The sequence below is a fragment of the Rhea americana genome, unplaced genomic scaffold, assembly GCF_003343005.1.
Source record: "Rhea americana isolate MKP2758 unplaced genomic scaffold, rheAme1 scaffold_237, whole genome shotgun sequence".
Taxonomy (NCBI): Eukaryota; Metazoa; Chordata; class Aves; order Rheiformes; family Rheidae; genus Rhea; species Rhea americana.
The window spans coordinates 140333-162426 of NW_028186354.1; the positions used below are offsets into that span (position 1 = coordinate 140333).

The 22094-nt window shown below is 39.3% G+C and overlaps 2 protein-coding genes across 3 annotated transcripts in view; one reads left to right on the forward strand and one right to left on the reverse strand.

Moving 5' to 3' along the window:
- Nucleotides 1-9381, reverse strand: part of DMP1 (dentin matrix acidic phosphoprotein 1) — a 47636-nt gene extending 38255 nt beyond the window's left edge. Inside the window, exon 1 of the mRNA XM_085306263.1 lies at nt 9355-9381. The gene's annotated coding sequence lies outside the window, so the exon portion shown is untranslated. The remainder of the gene's footprint in view (nt 1-9354) is intronic.
- On the forward strand, nt 35-22010 carry SPARCL1 (SPARC like 1). 2 transcript variants are annotated; one of them, XM_085306268.1, is made up of 11 exons: nt 35-147; nt 8275-8392; nt 8523-8576; nt 11595-12758; nt 13938-14007; nt 14549-14667; nt 15242-15362; nt 16041-16177; nt 17990-18138; nt 19294-19442; nt 20859-22010. In XM_085306268.1, exons 2-11 carry the CDS (start codon nt 8339-8341, stop codon nt 20885-20887), a joined length of 2046 nt encoding a protein of 681 aa, XP_085162394.1. In that variant the 5' UTR covers nt 35-147; nt 8275-8338; the 3' UTR covers nt 20888-22010. The 2 variants fall into 2 exon arrangements, with proteins under 2 accessions (XP_085162394.1, XP_085162395.1); XM_085306269.1 differs by lacking the exons at nt 35-147; nt 8523-8576 and having other exon boundaries at nt 8336-8392.
- The last annotated feature ends 84 nt before the right edge of the window (nt 22011-22094 follow it).

Here is a 22094-nt window from a genome sequence, read left to right on the forward strand (position 1 = left end):
CTGAGATCCATAGCAGGAGACACTTCCTAGGAGAGTCCGTACCAGGCATCAAAATACATCAAGGAACAGCAGCAAGAATTTGCAAGGCTCAAGAGTTTCCAGCTCATCAGCGGCTAACCAAGCAGGAGCACCTCTTCTACTGCTATGGTACTGTTTCTTTATTCTTCTTTCTTTCTTTTTTTTATTAAAACCTTAATGTATCTTTTATTTAACCCTCCGGAAATTTTGTTCATGTCCTGTGAAATAGCTGAAGTGTTCTTTGAGTACCAAAGTTTGTTTTAATGATAAACAATTTCAGATATTTACATCTGGAGCAGAAATAAATGAGTTCTGCAGAACAGAAAGCACTGTATAGTTATTGTGTCAGGAAGATGGCCTTTGCCTACGTTAGAGGCCATTATTTTCCCCTAAGATCCTGTAAAACAATAAAGCACTATGCGATGGCCAACAAGAGCTAAACAAAGTGCATGCCTCCTGCAAATGTGCACAACTGCCCAGTTGAAAGTCACAGTGCAACCTGGTTTCCCAGCACCTGTCAAAAAAATCTCCTGCAGTATCAGTCCAGGAAATCTCATCCAACCACAATAAGCAGATACACTGTTATCCTTTCTCGTAACAGTGAAAAGAGGTACAAACAGTTCCTGGCACTGGAGAACCCTTTCAGGAAGGTGCGTGTAGAACTGGTAAAAATGCGTAGCAACGAGTGTATCTGTGAAGAAGATGCAAATTCAAGGGAATGACAATACCAATCAATCAATACCAAATTCAAGAGTATGACAATACCAACCAATCAATACCAAGTATAGAAAATAATTTTGGCTACTAAAAAGGTCTCATTTTGGCCTGAAATTTCAAATTAGGTATTTTGACTTCTATTTCAAATCAACTTTTTAAATCTGCATTTGTGAACAAAAAACAGAATTCAACAGGTGGGAAATATAATTAAATGTTTCATTTTGTAGAAGTAAAATAAATGCTATATCAAACAATTACACTAAGCAAATGTGAATGGTTTATTTTAAAAATGCTTCAAGCTGTTCTGAAACTTTTTTCTTTTGATTCAGTCATCAAGGACTTACAGCCATTGGCTTTACAGCTATAAAACAAGTAGCATCAGGTAGCATGGATTCTGATTAACAGCCATTTGATGGTTCAGGATAAATGAGTAGAATAATTGTATGTTTTGGAATCTGTTTTCATATTAGAGCTTCTTCTTTTACTCAGTTCACATCTCTTCCTCTAGCTCTCTACCTATATTTTCTATGTATGTACACATATACCAATCAATTTATGTACAGACATAAACATACGTGTGTGTGTGTATATATATATATACACACACTTTCACACACATACAAGAGCTTTTGAAACAGGCCTGTATGTAAGAATGCACCATACCAGCAGCACTAAGAATTGCACATGTATATCCTGGCTACAGAAAGAACAGATTTTTGTATTGAGAAGTCTAGGGTCCTGCACTGCAATTCATGACCTTCCCCTAAATACCTGTACACAAAACTCTGCCACTCAGAATGGTGGATGCTGCGATCATGACACGATCATGAAAGTTAAACTTTTAATTATTAAGAAAATCAGTCTCTTACTACATTTCACCTAACTTTCTAACTATTACAGAAACTAGTCATGTAAGTCTCATTCTTGCGAGATGAGCTTTTGCTCACGCTGAACACTTGTGAAACCGTGCTTCAAAGCTGGCCTGTCCTCCAGTTCTCTTTTCTAAATGCCGGGTAACCTTGATGCTCAGCTGTGATGATAGCAGACTAGGTGCCTGCACTTTTTAGAGTTAAAGTGACAGAGGCCTATGTAGAATTTTCTACCAATGCCAGAACTGAATCTAGGTCAGTCTGCATGCTTTCTTTTGTTGGTCATAGGGAAACCGCCACCTTCCGCTGTGGCCTTTGCAAATTAATCACTTCTGAGTGGCATTTCAAAAGGCAAGAACCTGCCAGGTCTCAGCTGTGTGAGGCTTGGTATTTCAGCAGCTGACAATGATTCTGAGCCAGAAACAAAACACCAAGTGGCAGCATGAAAGAATGCAGCTCTTCTATTCTTGCAGACAGTTTTCTCTAATTTGTCATTAAAGACGCAGACTTCCTGTTGTGAGCAACAAGAAACAATGAACACTGGGGAAACTCCTGGGTGACTGGTGTCAAAAATGCATGCAGCGCAGCATAGCGCTCTAAGAACAAGCACCGCTGTCAGGCATTTCAGATACCATTATTTAAAGTCCTCCAGACAAAAATAATCTCATCAGTGAGTATTTCAAGTGACTGCTGACACACATTCGGTTAGAGTGGCGGTCCTACTCTTTTCTAAATCCCAAACAGGCAGTCGTCCTGTGAGGGTTAAGTCACAAGTAGTCCACCTGAACTCCCACGAGCGCACTGCTGCACGGCCAGCAAATATGCCAGCGATGGTATAAACACCAAGAGGGAAATAACCCTTCCCCGAGCAGTAGTCTCTGCAACCTAGGGTTGAAAAACATGAGCAGGAATTGCAGGTAAAACTTTTTGGTTATAACCTCTGAGTTTCCAAACAGAAGATACACAGCCTTGAACCTTTTATCTGGGATCCTTTTTTATACACTTATCTCAAGGTTATAACATACATATCTTAGGCATTTAAGAAAATATGCTGCCTCAAAGCCAAGTGATTACCTATTTTTTACCATTTTTCTTGACCTTACTTTTTTCCCTTTTGATGCCTGTCAGGAAAGTTTCCCATCTCTTCGCACGCCAGAGGCTACCCTAACTTCATTCTTGTGGGTAGGTAAAAGGCTTTGCCTCATGAGTAAGTGTTTCCAGGACTAGGCATACAGTCACTGCACATGGACTTTACATACTGGAACTAGCCCCACTCCAGTAACCGCTTCCAGTTCCCAAAGCTCAAAAAGTAGTAATACAGGATGAGCACGAGGCTGTGAGGCCTTTGAGGCAAGATCTTCAGGCTCTACCCCGAGTACCCTTAACAGCACAGCAAACAGACAACCGTTCTGGTATCTTCCTGACCATGCACAGCAGGCACACAAAAGCTCTAACATACATCATCCTTTTTCTGACCACCTAATGGCTGTTCTGCAAGAAAGCATCCTGCACCCTGTGAAGGAACAGGCTACATAGGTAGTGATACACTCCATCCTGCTTGTGAGYACATCAGTACACCACAGACTGCAGGGAAAATACTGAAACTGGTTTCACTGGTMGCACCTATAGTATGCCTATATCAAGGATCTTCCTAAAGCCCTTGGCAGACCCACTTCATCTATGGAATACCCCACAGCAACTACAACAAAACTAGAACCCATTGGGAGGCCCTAATACAGCTGTATGTCTGTAAAAATACGATCTCTTGTACAATTATATCTTTGGAGGCCAGAAAAAGCCATCCACACTGACATTCAGTTGGTAGTTCATTGGTCCTGCTCTTCTTATGGGAGAGGACGTATTATTGTTTGCATGGTTGGTGAGCTAAGTGGACTATAAATGTTTTATGTTTTAAAAACTACTGATGTAGGAGATATTATATACACTTTCACAGGCATAGAAAGTCTGATCATAGTGTTCATCAGGCTCAGTAGGCCCTTGGATGCATTCTGAAACATGAGCAAAGGGCCATCCCTCGCAACCTGCAGGCAGGCAGCTGCTCTTCATAAAGCAACTCCACAGAAGTTCCCACAAGTGCTTTCAGGAGCTGAGACTAACCCAGTGCCTAATAGGTCCTACCTCAGGACTGCCCACTGCATCTGGGTCTGACAGGACAGAGGTCACAGGAGCACCCTTAGCTGGGTCTCAGTCTGCAGCTGTGCGCCGTCCTCTGATAAAGGCTCCTTCAGGGTTATTGACTCAGAACAACCGTCACACCATGTCAAAAGCAAAAGCACTACTTTCCTTTCTAAGCCGAGCYGCATGAATGCCTCTGCGAATCCACTGACATGGAATAAGCAAGTCAGAGCTTTTGTTTGCCTCGTCCAAGTTTCAAGTAAAACGTGTTCTTCCTGTCGAGGGCTACAAAAGAGCCAGAGAAGCAGGAGCACTAGGTAGTATTTTCTTCTCAACACTCCAAGCAAAAGTACTGCTAAATTCTTCATTTCTTGGTCCAAACAGATCAGCTGTTTACTCCGCTGTGCACAGCAGGGCTCACTGTAGTCACAGCAATACCAGTGAGTATACAGGGAAAGGCCTGTGCCACCTCTGTGAAGCAACTCTTAGGCTGTAATTTGTGCCAAGACACAACTGCCTGCACTGCTGCCCTTGCCTATTTTTTCTACTAATACGCCCAGTCCCTATATGCATTACCCTGCACCAAAGAAAGTGAGACAGTCAGTTCATTAGCAGGCAAAAGAAGGTGCTGTTACAGGATGTATCCAGTTATGATAGCTTTTAAAAAGCTGGGAGGAGGCTCTAGAGGCACTCTTGAAGAAACAAAGAGAAGCAACACTTAGAAGAATAGGGAGTCTGTATTTTTAAGGGACCACTAAAAGCAGCCAGCTATAGCCCATTACTAATAAAAAGTGACATGATCTTGTGAAATAAAGATATTTAATTTTTAAAAATTTAGAGTCTCAACCTTTGGGACTGGACAATGCAAATATCTGTTCAGTTTTCTTCATCTGCATCTCTTAGTCAGATTTCSCACAGATTTTCCTGCAGAGCATGGTGACTGGGTTTCTCCAGGGAAATATCTGCTTGCATTTAAAAATTGTTTCCAGTTTAGTATTTTTACACTGACAGTTCTGCTAATCTTAAATGTTACAGAAGCTTGTTTTTAGAAGTTCCATTCTGTAGGGCAAATTTGGAAATGAAAGAAAATATGAACAAAGTATCTTCGTATTTGGATTTCAGCGTAGAAATTAATGTCAGTGCAGATCTTTGCATTATATGACAGYCAGCTAAATGTTTAGCTTCATATAACCATCATCTTAGTTATCCCACATTACACATGGCCCCCAAGATCCACCTTATCTGGGCATCTGCCAAGGCTGGCTCTACCTCTGTGGCATCAGGCCCACATCCCACCGAGTCTGCAGGGCAGGAAGCCTTGCCTACTCTTGGGGAACCATAGCTCTTTGGAGAAAGTATGTGGTAACCAATAGGTCGCAGACCAAGGAACAGCAATCATATCAGTATACTGGACAAACGCCCTTGGCTGTGATTAAAAGCATGACAAAAAACTTTTCCTTTCTAGACTCTGCTTACCACTGAAAGAATAAATGACAAAGTGCCCATTCACACGAACCATGACCTTCGCAGCGAAAGGGCAGTGCGCTTGCAGGAAGAGTTCCTCGGTTTTTTTCCCTTCAAGCGGCAAATCCTTTTGCTCCTGCTCCAACAAACCACTGACAGCCTTCACATGGCTTACTTGTACAGCATAAAGATGTTTTCCTGGATTCTGGCAAAAGGTCTTGGCATACTGCACAATTAAAACCCTAGCACCCAGCAGAACATTGAGCCATGCCAACAGCAACACTACCTTCACCCTTATGGGACTGCAGGRACCACAATCGACTGTGCAAAGATTACTTTTTTGCTTTGTTGAAGCAGCTTCAATCACTGATTTCGCAGCTGTTATGACAGTAATCCCCAGCTTCCCCTACTGCTCTCCCTTCTTTATTAGTACTGTCAGAAAAAAAAAAATCATCATTGTTGCTTTTAAACTTGTTTGGTAGTTTCCAACTGCTGGTCACAAATAGCTCTCTGCACCAACCGCACAGTGGAACTGCGATCACAGAAAGCATCTGGAATGAAAGAACTTAAAGCAGTTAGGTCTGGTATAAGGCTGGGTCAAAACCGCGGAYGAGAGGGGCCTCTGAAATCAATGGGAGTGCACACTTACTGCACAGAGATTGATGTTGCTGCCACACTCAAAAAGGCAAAATAACAACAAACAACAGCGGCAGTATTTGCACATGCACTACAGTTTAAGAGAGTGTTTAACTCTGAGAAATATGACCTAATGCTTGGGGCAGATTACCCTGCTGCACGTAATTTTACAACTACTTGCAACTCACTTGGTACTACCACTTCTGGAAAAAAAAGATACTCAACATGACTGTGTTCCTATATTCCCCAGATAMCCTGAACAGTTAAAGATGTATGCTTCCAATGGGCCACTGTGGGCTGCTTACTAACAGAAAAACAGATACAAAAGCCCTGTTCTGATGCCTTAACTCAGATTTATTCAACAGCTCCATGGGTCCAACTACTACTATTTAGCTAAAGATAGCAGAGGCAACCTTTACAGCCAGTTACATAAGCAGATTTGAAAATTAAAATTTTTAATAATAAAATATAACCTGTAGAGATTTTCATTTATAGCTCTCAAAATACTCTACCAGAACAAGTACGACTAATGTGACTTTTACAACAAATTCTGAAGGGCAGATACCAACTCTGAGCTTTACTGTTCGCACAACCAGACAGGCAAGAAACCCAACTATCTGACTTTTAGTCTTCTAATTCAAATATTTACTCCCTCAATTACTTGTCAGGCCTTCAAAATCATGACATACAGRTAATAGGACTACACAATCATATTGAAACTGGATTACGCCACTGCGTTTCTGGCAAGCTACTTGCAGCACCTGCAGTCTAACAAAACTTGCCTTGATCTGAAGTGACTGCCTATACATAGCACAGCTGGGAATTTCACATACACTAATTTTTTTTTGTTTTGTTTTATTCTATATTTCTCTGTAAGAACATTTTAAAAGAAATAACTCTGTATGCCAAAGAGGTAACTTGTGTTCTATGCTCTGCTATGTACTGGGGACTAAATAAATTCAGTACAACAGAGATGGTTTGCATACTAGATATGCCTCACAAATTACGAGTTTTGATCTTCATTAACTAAAAGAAAAGAGATATTGTCATTAAGCGATCACGAACACTGGAAAACACCAGAAGCTCCCAATCTGTACACTTAAAGCAGAACTAAGCATGGCAGTAGCCAGGATGCTTTTGCAGGCTTTTATACCAAAATTAATACAACGTTCAATGCAAGTCCTTTTTTCTTGGTTCATGCCCCGGCCACCATAAACATAGGCTCCCCTGGAATTCTCCTTTCTCAGTTTCAATGCTTTTTCCAAGACCCCATGAACTACTATTTTAATGAATAACATTTTAAAACCACAGACTGCGTACCAGATACATTTGAACACAGTTGACCTAACTGACCAAAACTACTGCCAGTTTCTTCATATGCCAATGAGTTCAACCAGCAAAAAATTGAGAGGTTACATGCTTCCGCTAAGGACGGGGCAATAAGCATTCCATTTCTCCTGATACAGGAAAGGGAATGAAAAATGACATGTGTGCGATGGAAAGTGAGAATATTTAAAAATGGGGAAGGAGGAGAGAGAGGAGACAGAATCACCAAGAAAAAGCAGCCAGGAGAGAAGAGAATCAGAGGGGAAAAACCCAGTGATGATTCCTGATGAATATAGAAAAAAAAAATGGTAGAAAAATGAGGAGAGAACGAAACAGTAGAGCAGACAGAAGGGAAAGGAGCAACAGAAACTATAGGATTTTTTTCCTTTTCCCAGACACAGAAACTTCCAGTACAGGTGCACTGAAAAAAAAAAAAGGAGCTGCTCCCTTCAATATAAAAATGAGTTTTCTCCTCACTCACATGAGGATATTACCACAAACTGAGAGAATTCCTATAGCATTACATGCTCTTCCAGACACCTGTCTGTCTTACTACTGTACAACAGAGTCGTTTTGGTTGCTTCAGCAGCAGGACTCAACCAGTCACTTGACTAGCCTGGACAGAGTTTCTGGAGTTTGAGCGCTGCAGAGCTGAGATTCACCACTCAATTCTTCCTCCTACTGCACCACAGCAGCAGCCAGGAGACACTCTGGTTGTAAAGAAGCCACAGTCAGGCAGCATCTTAGGCAGGGTCCTAGAACTGACTAAAAAGGGACATTTTTCAAAAGCTAATAGCTCAGAACAGTGGGTGAAACTTTACAAACTCGAGCAATGAAGATTCATAACTCAGTCTTTCAGTAACATCACTACATCACTGGAATTTGTGCATASAGCATATGACCCAAGTCCTGTAAAAGAATTAGGATCAAGATTTCTGCTAGATAATCCAATATAATTCCTGTATTTACTCTACAGGAGAACACTGCATGGAAATTTTGTGAGACTTCGGACTGACCTACAAGCCAGAGTAGTCACTATATTGCTTGCATCAATCATTTTCAAACCAGCAGACCCAAATCCTAATTTTTTCTTTGATACTGCTTGCAGAAMGGAAACCTTCAAGCCCTTCCACTGTACCACTAACTATTATCCTGTTCAAGATCTGAAAAGCATGAAGACTGCAGCTCTGTTCATTTGTCTTGTAGGATCAGCTTTTGCTATTCCAGTAAGTCCTCTTTGTTCTACTATTATTATGTATTTGAATTTTTGCATACTGTGAATACTTTACATTAACTCACTGAACTGTACAAGATCTTTATTTATATACATATTTCTAATTCAATTGTCTATTCTAGACTTATCCCTTAATCCACAAGCTTGGACTCTATGGACAAAAAACTGCAGAAAAGGTACATCTGTTCTTTTAATGTTATAAGGCAACCTATACTAATGATCTCAAACATACAAAACATTATCACAGATGCATTGGCTGGAAAAAAAAATCAAGTATATCTCTGAGTAATTGTTGCAAAGCATCTCGCGCCTCACACAGCACAACTAGCAGCAGAATAGCACAGAATTCTAAAGCTTACAACAGAAAATTTCAATTAAAAGAACTCCTAAATGCAAACATTATATTTCCATATCTATTGTAGAAATAATAAGCTATACCAGCAATCAAACTGTGGTCACCATTTTTCCTGTAAACTAGGAATGAACAATCCCCAAATTATCATGTATCGAGTAATCATATGCAGTCTCGAGCATAATTTTATCTACTATAGCTTTTGTTATTTACTACATGGAGCACCAGACAGGCATGTTTCCTCTGTGGTAAAGTATGCTGTGACTAATACGCCAGAAACACAGCTTTGATGATGATGGGACAGATGACTTCAATAGCGCACTATGCCATGTATTCAAGTTAAGGATAGAGTTCACGTTTTTGCATTTATAGTTGACCCAAATCAGAGTGTGTGTGTGTGTGTGTGTGTGCGTGTATATATATATATATATATATATATGTACGCACGCGCACACACATATATAAAACAAAACAAACCACTGTTGAGCATCTGTGGTTCTGATACAATGCTGATTGGTTCCAAGTCAAAAAATATTTTGTAAAAGCACAATCCAGACCATGCTGTATAGAAACAAATACAATACCACACTTCTTTTGCTTACCTTTTCTTATAGGGAGTTATATCCAGCTCCATGCAATTTTCCAGATGCATTTCATAGCAATCCAGATGGTGCTCCGCACTATGAAAAACAACAACAGAAAAGTGACATCTCCTACTGTTTAAAATATATAGCAGAGCAAATTAAGGTAGAAGCCTTTTTCAGGGAAATTTCAAAATCATAGACAATTTGCAGCTTACAGCTGTCTCCCAGAAACAACTCATACAGAAAACATTTGCATCAAAACAAAAAATTACAATAGCAGCATCAGGTGAACCACCAGTTCCTAGTGAATACACAACATTTGTCAGAGGCCGGTTGTCCCCCAACAGTCACCAATTACACTGACTAAAATTTTTGTCATAATATTATGGTGCCCAAGTATCTTCACAGAAACAAAGTTCTGAAAGGTTTCTGCTACTTGGAATAAAGGTATATCAAAGGTATACCAAAAAATAAAGCCTAAAAACACATCCAAGCACATCTAAATTGAAAGCACAGTGCACAGTGAGGTTTCTTACCCAGACAGAAATCACAGTATCTCTCAAAAAAAAAAAAAAAAAAAAAAAAAAAAAAAAAAAAAAAAAAAAAAAAAAAAAAAAAAAAAAAAAAAAAAAAAAAAAACCTATTTCATCAAACAAAGGCAATCAGAACAGATAATATTAAGGAATGTTTGGCCTTGCATTTTGCAACACTACAGAACTAAAATACCATCACAGATTTTGTTTTAAAAGGAAAAAAAACCCAAAACATATAGTATGTTTTAGGTAGCAGTGCAAAAAAAAAAAAACCACACACAGAAAATAAAACCACTCATGAAATTTGATTTTTATCTCACTTCAAAATATGTAGCATAGATATTTCACTTTATTATCTTCAAAAAAGTCACACCCTATCTAGAAAAACATTTGACTGAAGTCTTGTTAGATTTCAGTGAACATATTCTTTTCATTACAAGTTCAGTAAAAAGTTAGGGTCGTAAATTACTAGCAAATATTTTGCTTTAGTAATTTTCTAAATTACTAAATAAACTAAATCAGGAAGCACACTAAGTAAAAGACAAACATTTATAAAAAGCGTAGATACCACCTTGACATTAAGAAATTGCGTAAGTCGATCTGCAAAAGAGCCAAATACCTATTTTTTAATCCTACAGCAGTTAGTCTTTGTTTCAGAGGAATCTGACCCGGTTCCTGCTAAAGGGAGTGCTTTTCCAGCAGTTTAGGTACTTACAAATATTTCCATCTTCATGAATAATCCTACTGAAAATTTTAAGGAAAAATCAGTGTCAGGCTTTTTTTTTTTTTTTTTTTTTTAAGTAACACACAACACAAAGTCCACAGGTTTAGTACAGAGAAATACTAGATGTTCTTGCTGCTATATAGAAGATGCAACTGCCTGTATTCACCCAGCAGCCATTCTGACTCTGCCTAACAGCAACATAAAGTGAATCCTTGCTGCAAAGAATAATCATCATTTTAGAACTTTCTTCTCAAGGATTTGATCCTTTTCCACTGAAATTAGTAGTTTTGCTATTGTCTTTATAGAATGCAAAAAAGCCACTCAACAAACGCCTGTGACTCTTACTATTGAGCTTGTAATACAGTCATGGCTTCACCACCAAATATAACAGCTCCTGATTAATTCAGCTAGGAAGCAACAGTGCATCAGATTCAACGTGGATGGACATGGCAATCASAAAATTGTTAGTATGCACTGCACCCCATCGACAATGTCCACCAGGGTCCTGGTCAAGGGCAGCCCTTCCCTCTCCTCTCTTCCCAGGCCCTCTATTTACCTTTGTAGGAAGATAATTAATATCCCTCCCTTCCTGAGATAGGTGGTAATTACTGCAGCCTCAGGCAGGTGTCTGAAGTTATGACTTTAAATTACTAATTAAGCAATTAACTAATTAAGATTTCACAAGATCCCCATAAACATCAAGCCTCTATCAGATCTTAAAGAGAATTGCACAGATTTTGTCAGAAATTTCGGGTGTTAAAAAAGGGCAAGAGTTAATGAACAAACTTGCTGAGAACCCAAAATGATACTGACTGTGAATGTCATACTCTGAAATAACTTGTTGAAGGGAGTATTTATGACTAAAAAGCAGAAGTGCAATGTATTACTGYGCTTTTTTTCCATATAACACAAGCAGTGTTGCATTCATTTGGAATCGATTTGAGAAAATTCTAAATTTTATCAATCTATTTTTTAAATGCTTTATTTATTTGTTTTGGAAGGCTCAAGACATTCATTCTGACATCTCAGAGGAAGAAAACACAGAGTATGTAAACAAGGGTGATTTGCTGTCAAGTCACAGGAACAAAAATAAAGAGGTATCACTAACAGGTACTGAGCATAAGGAGGAKCCCAGGCCTGCTAAAACATGGAGAAGCAGCAGTAGCGAGCATGAAGCAAAAAATAGCCTGAAGAGCATTAATTTCCTTCCGCTGCACCTTAAACTAGGTCTSGCTTCTGACAAGCATGACAGTGACTCTGGAAGCAGCAGCAGAGAACAGTTCAGCTCTGAATATTACCAGTTCAGGACACATGAGAAACCCAACACTGAACAAGTTATGGATGATGAAAAAAAACCAGCAGATGCTCTCAGTGAGCATAACACCTGGAAATATAATAAAAATACAGTTGGTCTATCTGAAAACAATAGCGAAGGTGCTGAAGAGGAAAAGATGGAGGAGGAGGAAGAGGAATGGGGTGAAGAAACTGACCATAGAGACACAAATCACAAACCCCACCTGACAAATCAAGACAATCAATATAATAAAAGGCAGCAAAATGAAGAGAGTAGGCAATCTGATGAGATCATGAGAGATTCCAGTCAGCCACTCCGGATAACCAAGAGGCACAGTGAGAAATCTGATCGAGAGCAGAAGAAGAAGGATGAGACCCAAAGAAAGCCTTACGAAGAAGAAAAAATCTCTTTCTCTCAAAAAAACAGTAATGAAGATCCGGATGACAAACAGCAAAGCCGACAAGGCAAAGACAATTCTCAAGTAAGCAATCAGAGTGGTCATGAAACAGTGGTGAAAAGACAGTACAAGGAGGATAGTAATGTTGATGATGATGATGATCACGATAGCAGTGATGTTGATGGTGAGGAAGATCTCAGCAACRTCTGGAAAGAAACAACCTATGAAGAAGGTGAAAGGATCCAGAGCAACAATCCCAGAAGCATCAGCACTGAGCAGGAAGGGGAAGGGACCGATGAAGATGACAGTGCAGTTAGCAGCGATAACAATGATTACCAAGATGCCAAAATTAAACACTTTGTTCACTTTGAGGAAGATTATTACCATCATGAGCCACTTAATTCTGACAGTAAAGAACAAAYAGAAACAAGTAACTCTGAACAGAGTGTGAATTCGATGAAACCTGAAGATAAGGTAAATCACTTCCAAAAAAAGAAAAAAAAAGGGAGGGGGAATTAAAAAAGGGGAAATGGATCCTAAATTTAAGTTCCTGACAGTTGAAAGAACATTCTGGAGAAAGAACAGGTCTGAGATTTTCTTAAAATTTTGGAGAAGTCTCATCTCCTTTTACTCATTATTCATCCAGTTCACACTGTGTCACTTCACCACAAATTTATTTAGATAAATTGTACCAGAAAGTGAACACAACTCATGTAATGCCTCCAGCCCCAATACACTGTAAAATGAAACATACATATATACATACGCATGCACGTGAAATGTATATGCACATTAAAAAAATTAGAACCCAAACTCACTCTGACTAGAAAGGCCTGTTCACACTCCTCTTTCAAAGGCTCTTAAGCACTTTCATACAAAATTGAAGAGTTTCAAAAGGAAGGGATAGGGCTCCCGGAATAATTACCAGCCTGGTGGTTAGGATGCCCTTCCACAGGAGAAAGGATGAAGACATCCTCCTTCAGATAAGAGGATGTTTCACCCAAATCTCCCATATCCGGGTCAGATACCAGCTGAAAGGGGGATTGCCAAGTGTTTTGTTTTGAAAGAAAGGAAAGGTCTTTGCTATGACCATTAAAGAAAAGTCTTAAATCTTTAGAAGAGGATAGGCGCTGTCGATCTGCAGCAGGGTAGGCAGTTCCACACAGCACCAAAGGAGGAGCAATACTGGAGACATCTTCTCCCATTCTCCTCTTAGCTTCATTTGTTTAGCTGGGAGACGTACCCTGCCGCCTTTCCTAAGCACCATTTAAAGGCAGTCAAGGCTCATTGATACGTAGGGATCCCAGATGCTAAATAGGGGTTGAGGTTAGCAGAATTTCTGAGCATTTCAAAGTCAGGCACTATACTACTGTGTATCAGCTACTCCAGGACTACTGGAATCCAGGCCTTACCAGGCTCCCACTTCTTTCTCTTTCCCCCTGCTCTTTTGCTCCCCAAAAGAGAGCTGTCGTATTATCAAAGTTGTTATAGACCTCATACTTGGCATAACTTCTTTCTGCTGTAAATAAAGCAAATTCTGTCCCTGAATCAGCTCTGTATTTGCACCGGGGGGGAGGGGGGCGCRGAAATCAAGGTATTTTTTTTCCTTCCAAGACTTACCACAATTTCTGCTTTTGTCTCTGTGACTTTAAGGTTAAAATTACAGGCAGATCATACAGTGAGGGGGAAAGTGCAACCAACAGCAGTGGGAAGGCTTTCCTGGGTGAGTAACCTGCACATGGAGCTTTTACATAACTAACTCACTGCAGCTGGGGAATCTGCTACTCTGCATTTCTTTTGTGTGTTCAGCTGCATGCAATTTCACATGACTGAACTGTGCTTGTGCATAATCCCCTACCACAGATACAGTCCCACAGAAGAATCCCTTCTGCATATCCTTGGATTTGCTCGTTTGTTTCTGAAAAAAAATAATATACAGCAAAGATTTATGTCAGCTTTACAGAAACAGAAGTTATTTTCCACTGAAAGCCCTCAGCTGAAGAATGCCAGCTTGAATTAAACTAGGAATGGGTAGTATGTCCTGGATTCAGCAAGGACAGATAAGAACTTGCAACAAACATAAGGCTGAAAGTGACCGTCTGCCCTTACAACCACCAATTTACTCAAACTTGCAGAAAGTGCTTAACTTCTGCATGAATATTTGGCTATATTCTGTCTTTACTACCAGGAATACTTGCCAGGAATGCTGGTTTTGTCACATTGTCTCTAACAATCCGCCCCCCCCTCCTTGATCTTATTGCTAGATCCATGTAGGAATTTCCACTGCAAAAGAGGAAAAGTCTGCCATACAAATGAACAAGAGAAACCTAGCTGTATTTGCCAAGACCCTGCTGCTTGCCCTTCAACAAAAGATTATGAGCATGTAAGTATTTCATTCATTGCACAGCATGGGGGAAAACCAGCTACAACACTTACAGGATACCACATTATCCAGGCATTATTTAGAGTAATTCTACCCTAAAAAGCAAGCAAGTGGGTTCCAGTAATTTTAGTAATTATAACTCTAGGTATAAAATATCCAAATTTATGGATTATTGCTTGAAAAGAGTATAAAAGCATACAGCTACAAAGTGCYTAATGTCATTTGCTTCAATTGCAGTCTCTCAGTGAACACCAATTTTTCTGTCACTAAATGTAAAATTTATCCATTTTATGTCTCAGAGCATTTATCAAATACATACCTACACAGCTTAATTATCCTGTAGCAACTCAAGAGACAATGATAGCAYCACAAAAGTAAATTTGAATTTACAATACAGACATACGAAAATAACTAGGGTTTTCAATACTTCTGATCACATGCAGTCTCTGTAGGTATTCACAACTGGTACGCTGTATGGCAGACTTTTATTACTGTAATGCCTATAAACCTATGTAACCTGATAATTTTTTCTGAGCATGGTGGTAGTGTGGTTTGGTTTTTACCCTGTTTTTAGGTTTGTGGCACTGATAATAAGACTTATGATGGCATATGTCAACTCTTTGGCACAAAATGCCAACTTGAAGGGACAAAAATGGGACGCCAGCTGCATCTGGACTATATGGGAGCCTGCAAATGTAAGGCTTCTGGTTTTGTGTATTGAGTTTATCTAATAAGCATGAACTAATCCTAGTATGTCTGATTGCTTCCTGTGCTTTCCCAATTCTGCATCAGTTACCTGCTAATTAAGTAATTCAGTTGCCATGCACTCTTGCAGGGAAGTAAACTTGCTTTCAGTCAGAGTATTCCTTAGGTGTCCAAAACTCTTTTGTGCAAGGGCAAGGGACTAAGCAACATACTTGTATCTTATTTGCTGCAGGATGGATACTGGTCTGATGTATAAGCCATGCTACCATCTTCAGCTGCAAAAGGTACTCAGAGTAATGAGTTCAAAGCGAACACAGATAATGTCCATCTAAACTGCAGTCATGTATAAAGACTGAAGAGACTGGCAAGATCACTGAGAGATTCTATGCGAGTCCTCAGTTCAGATCCTCTTTTCACAAATAACTTTTTGCTTGTGATGACAATTTTAACTATACAGCTTTTGGCTTGCATGACTGGTTAAGGATGTCAACTAATCATAAACCATTTCAGATGTGTAATTCAATCCATTACTTGCATTGTCAATTTTATGTATTAATAACTGTGCTGATTTAAAGCTGACCTGGAGATGTGCTCATGAGAACCAAATCAAACTTTGCCTAGAAATGCTTTAGATCTCTTGTCAATGAGAATTTTGTGGTTTGGAACAGACATCCCTCATTGTACTGATTATGAAGTGGATCAGTTCCCTCTCCGGATGAGAGACTGGCTCAAAAACATCCTTATGCAATATTATGAACGGGATCTGGARACATCTGGATTTCTAACTGAAAAGCAAAGGAGTAAAGTAAGCAATCCTTTTTGAATTAAACCACTCAATTATACTGTTGGAGCTGGATGAGCCATCTGTAACAAGTAATTTACATCTTAAAGTTATTTCATTTCTTATTAGCATTATTGTTCTTGTTAAGGTTCCATATACTGAATTATACATAAGGAAGTCAAAGTCAGTTGTGCTGTTTAGCCTCAATTAGATACACGATGCAAAATACACTTAAGATTTCCCACCCCAACAGTATTAAAACAAACATTTCCACTATGAATGTTCATTTTGTCCAAGTGAACATAAACCAAATTTATTTTTAAATGAATGCTCAGAGACAAGGAGCAGAAAAGAGACTTTCATACGACAGAACTGGCACACATCTAGATAAACACAATTTGCTTAAAGAGAATAAACACTGCTCCTGTTCAGGGAAGTATCTTGTGACAAATTTCTTGCAAAGATTAACTAATATGCAGATAAGGATGATACAATTTGTACTATCAACCCCACTTCCCACAAGACTTAAGGAAACCAAGCAACCATAGCATAAGGTAGGCAGCCTGGGTATGGATAAATAACTTAGGAGTTATGGCTGAGAAAGGTCACCTGTGAAGTTCCACAGGTTGAAAGGACTTGTGCCATTCAACATTCATGAGTGACCTGGAAGAGGAAGGTAGGTGACAAGAGCCTGCTGAAAATACAAAGATACTCAAGGAATTAAGAAACTGGCCTCACTGTGAAGAGCTGCTAAAGGACCTTTTAAGTTTGACTAGACAGTAAAACAAGCAAGATTCAATAGAAATTTGCAATACAGAATTTGAGTGAGGTATATGGCAAAAGGGGATCCTTGCTTTGGACTGAGCTAAAATAGAGGGAGCTTTTTATTCTTGGGACACATCTTATGCTTTGCAATCAATATAAACATATCTGAAAACTGAGCGAACAGTTACAGGTATTGTTTGCAGTTTTTTAACCCAGCTTCATACCCYGTCAATCTACAGATTAAAAATTATACTATGATATTCAAGACCTATAAGATTATAGAAGTCTGGTACCCAGYTTCTAAAACAGAAAAGCTACTATCATCCACTTAAAAACAAAAACAAAAAAAAATGCAGCATCACTTGAAATAAAGTAAGAATCTGCTTAAAAACAGAGCAAGCATCTATTATCATTGGATCTTTTATTTGAGAAATTTATCATTTATGTCAAGTGAGTTGGTGACAGCAACGCCTCTGGAAATACAGATATCGTAACTGCCAAAAATCCTGTAACTAAGCAAATACTGCAAGTTAACTCAAACCCCTGGCTGCTCTAATTTTGGACTCTGAGAGGCACACAACAGGTCGCAGTAGGTTTATACAGAATATCCTTGAGGCACAGTGAAGACTGTACTTCCACAATTCAACAGGCACAGTGGTCTACTGGGAACGTCTCATACCAACTGGTACAAATTAGCTGACTTCTGAGATGATTCATTTCATACTCAAAGTTGAGTTGCTCGCCCCAGGATCAAAGTTACACTAGTATGACTGACAGCTGTTTCGGTCTCCTACCAATTAGAGGCTATCGCCAGGCTTAGCCACATCTGAAGATTAGGTCACAGGAATTTCACCTCCTCTCCAGTTACTACTAAAATTCATATAAGCACCAAAAAAAATCTGCTGGCACACTTCAGACAAGCTTTCTGTGCAGCATAAAGTCACAAACAGTGAAAAACTGATTTCCTCAATGCTATTTTATCAAGTCTCATTTCTTTAAGTCTCCTCCTTTTTGGAGAGTTCTCTTCTATCTTTGCCTCTAAAGAAAAATCCATTCTTTTGTTGGGTTCAGGTCAAAAAAATCTACCAGAACGAAAAACGTCTCATGGCTGGTGATCACCCAGTTGAGCTTCTCCTGCATGACTTTGAGAAAAATTATCAGATGTATGTGTATCCTGTGCACTGGCAGTTTTATCAGCTTGATCAGCATCCTGTTGACAGGTAAAAGTTATTTTCATATTCAGTTTTCCTTTGCTGCTTAAGCTAAGGCTGGTCTACTTTAAGTCAAAGTATCCTCTATAGACATGACCAGTCTCTCAGTTTATACAAGCTAGTATCTCCTTCTTTCAGAAAAGCCACTCATAYGCACAAAACTTTCCAGATTTTTATACTAGAGACAAGTCTGAAGTCAAAGCTTTCCGTCCTCTTATCTTTCATAATCATCAGGTATTACATCTTAAGCTCTACAATTTCTTAAAAGCTATTAAGGGCCTAATCCTGGAACAATACATGGCTCATGAGGTCAGGTAGTTAATGAAGCTAAGAGCAGCAGGCTACACTATAAAGGGCAGAGGCCTATCAGCAGCAATAGTGATGTACCCACAGTTTTAAGTTAAACCTGAAAGAACTCTCTCATTTTAAAGGAGCAGCTGAGGTAAACCACCACCAGTGTCACCACTTGTGGAACCCCCCCCCACACACCACCACCACCCTACTTCAGTGAACTGCACCCAAATGTCAGGCCTTCAACCACGATCCTCATTGGTGGAACCAGAGTTTCAAGGCTGGAGGTCCTGAAGGCCTCACACTGATTACACCTACTGCTTTAGAACATCGCCAAGCACCTTTGCAAGCTTGTTCTCCTCGAGTCAATGACAAAATTATGCAACTGATTAATCGTGAACAAATCACAGTTAACACCATTCTAGAACAAAAATAGTAGAGAAAAAATAGCACACGTGTGCTAATTTATCAGGTATTATATACATCATCCTAATAACACAGGACAGTTTCACACACAAATTCACCACTTAGGTGAATCTTCAGACACATGTTCCCAACCCCACAGCAAATCAAGATGTCACCTACTAACTTCCTTCCCCAGCAAAGGTGGATTTTCACTTAGGCTCTAGAATGAACCAGGGMAGCTGAAGCTCAGACACATATCCCATTCCCCTGGTTGCTGCCACAGGCAGTCATTTTATCAAAGAAACAGTAACARAGAGCTTTGGAAGCCACTTAAAGCAGCACAGCAAGATTCACCAGGACTCGTCTGTCAAAGCCACTGCTGCCATGTTCTTTCAGCTTAAAGTATCTTCAGTCACCCTGATGATATACCACTACAATGCAGCTGTATGCACTTGCTCTTTCTTTCAGATTATTAACTCACTCAGAGCTGGCTCCTTTGAGAGCTTCTCTCGTTCCCATGGAACACTGCATAACTCGTTTTTTCCAAGAGTGTGACGGAGACAAAGACAAACTCATCTCTTTGAAGGAGTGGTGCCACTGCTTTGGGATTAAGAGAGGTAAGCCCAAAAGAACAGAAAGATGGACACGAGAAAATGTCCCCATTACGATTAGGCAAAGTTTCAGATCACACAGTAAGAGGAAAATTCTAGCCTGAAGCTMGTAACTGCTGTACAAGTAGGAGCAAAACTGCAAGGGATGAAAAGTTTTGGGTGGTTTATACAGACTAGCAGAAGTCTCATGTTTTCCATCAGGAATAATGTTGAAGCTATTTTATACTAAACAAATTGTTCCTTTCTGTGGTGTCTGATCCTGTATGTTCTACCTGCCTTCTTCACTCCCAAAATAATGAATTTTTTCAGTGCCTTCAAGGGTAAGGCAAAACAAGCCTACAATTACAGATTAGTGGTCAGAGCAAATTCCTGGAAGAGAGATTTAAGAACTTCAGTTCAAGTAGAGAAGATAACTTGGATCTCTTACTGATTGGATAACTGCACTGATCTCCAGATGACTATATACACAACACAGATACTGTCAAGTTTTAGTGGAAGACTCAACATCGCCTTTTATAATCTGATGCACATATGATGCATGCTCTGAGATTGCCCACCAGATTGTGTGCATCAGGAGAAATGTGGAGTTCCTGTATCTTGAATGGCCTAGGCATGTTTGCTTCAGCTTAATCCACACAAATATCTCCAGGGAAGTAAAAAAATAGGTATAGTGGTGCTTGTAGTGCATCCACAGTTAGGCAGCAGCTAAACAAACTCTCATGACAGCAGTTTTAGATTTACATGACTACATTGTCTAAGCCATTCTTTAGAAATCTATGTTCTTATTCTTATCTAGCTCTAAGTGACAATTGAACAATAGTTGGTCATTAAGCAAGGGCAGCAATACTACAGGCTAGTTCTAGAATAGTTACATGACAGAGGTTGGTAGAGAATATGTAGGATTAAAAAAAATGCATATGAACATTACAAAAAAAATTCCCTAATTTTAACTGGAGGCTGATTCTGGTTAGATAATTCTGGGCAGATAATTTAGTTTTCACTTTTTCCAGATTTTTTCCAGCTCTTCTAATGACATCTGGCTCCACAGTCCCAAACCAYGCATAGAATTAAGCTTTCATGAGTTCTCGTGATAGGCATGTGCTGCTCCTAGTGATTGTTTGTCCAAAGTGGGTTTTAGGATCAGTCATTTATAAAGAAGGGTAAGAGGGTAAGGCAGACTCTTTATTGGCAGGCAGCTCAAGACCCCTTCCCATAACAAGGAAACATATCAAAATGGGTCACAACAAACAGCTCCTGAATATYGTATCAACAGCCATACTTGGGTTTTGTGGCAGGAATAATGTTACAGCATATGAGAATTTCAGAGGGCTCAGGTATTACTTTCTTCATGATATAGCATAAACATGTTTTTCTGGCAAAAACTGAAATGTTTTAGTGACATTTGCTCCTTCTCTGTTGCAGAGGACGTAGATGAAAACCTCCTGTTTTGAGCCTGGCTGAACACAATCCCAGTGCTGTGCTAGTACTGGACAAATATGGAAATCCAGCTTATTATTAGCAGTTCAATAGTTCTGAAGAAACTATGAATAAGAAAGTTTGCATAAGGTTTTCATAGGTCAGAGTTATTGTCAAATAGTACAAACGGAYAAAAACTCTACATTTGTTACCACAGAAGAATTCAAGAACTCCAAGCAGCACATCTAAACAGTATTTTCTTCTGCATCAGTCCATAATCTCCCTGAACCCAGAAAGATCCAGACTGAGTCATACACTGAAGAAAATAACCTTGCAGTAAGATATTTTTTACTGTCATTTACTGCATTATCAGTTTCTTAACATTCTACACAGATGCACAAAAGAAAAATGAAGTGTAACTACATGTGAGTTTTTACCTTTGTTTGAAAAATTGGTATCAAGGAAACTGTTCAATAGAAATTTCATTTTAAATTGATGAGAGAAGAAACTACAGCATAGGTAGRGCTCACCAATCCTTACAGCATAATTCCAAAAGCATTTCTCTGCCTCTTGAAACAGCACTAACACCAACACCACAAAACAAAATTTATATTCAAAAACTGTGTGACAACTATTTACAGGAGCAGCACAGGGTCTGTGTCTGTCTAAAGATAATTTAACAGGTCCAACATCACAGGATTTAGAGAATGTTTCTGTTTCAGCACATTTTCCTCTGATTTGCCAGAACCTGCTCCTGCCATCATCTTCCTTCAGAAACAATAACTTCCTTTCACCATTTCATAACTTTTACTTACCTGAAGACAGGCACAACTCACACATGAATAAAAAATACTGAGAGTATTCTTGAATGCCACTAACTGCGATGTAAAGCCAAGCACTTCACTGAAAACACTCTAGACATGCTACATTGTAAGAAGGGGTCCTGAGTGCTACTCCTGCAAAGGAAGATCAAAAAACACTGCACCTGAACCAATGTCACCTTTCCAATGAAAATTGATTCAGATATCCACTTGCCTCCTGCTTGGTATGCTGTTGAATCAGTAGGACTCCTAATCATAACACTACTCCAGTGTGGTAAAGCAGAGACAAAGAATAAAGCTATGAATATTTTGAATAAATGAACTTCATGAACAGAAAGTTTTCCCAATCTGACTTTTCATTTCTGCTGTAAGCCCTGGTACACACTTCAGATTCTGTAACACTACACAACAGCTTATACAA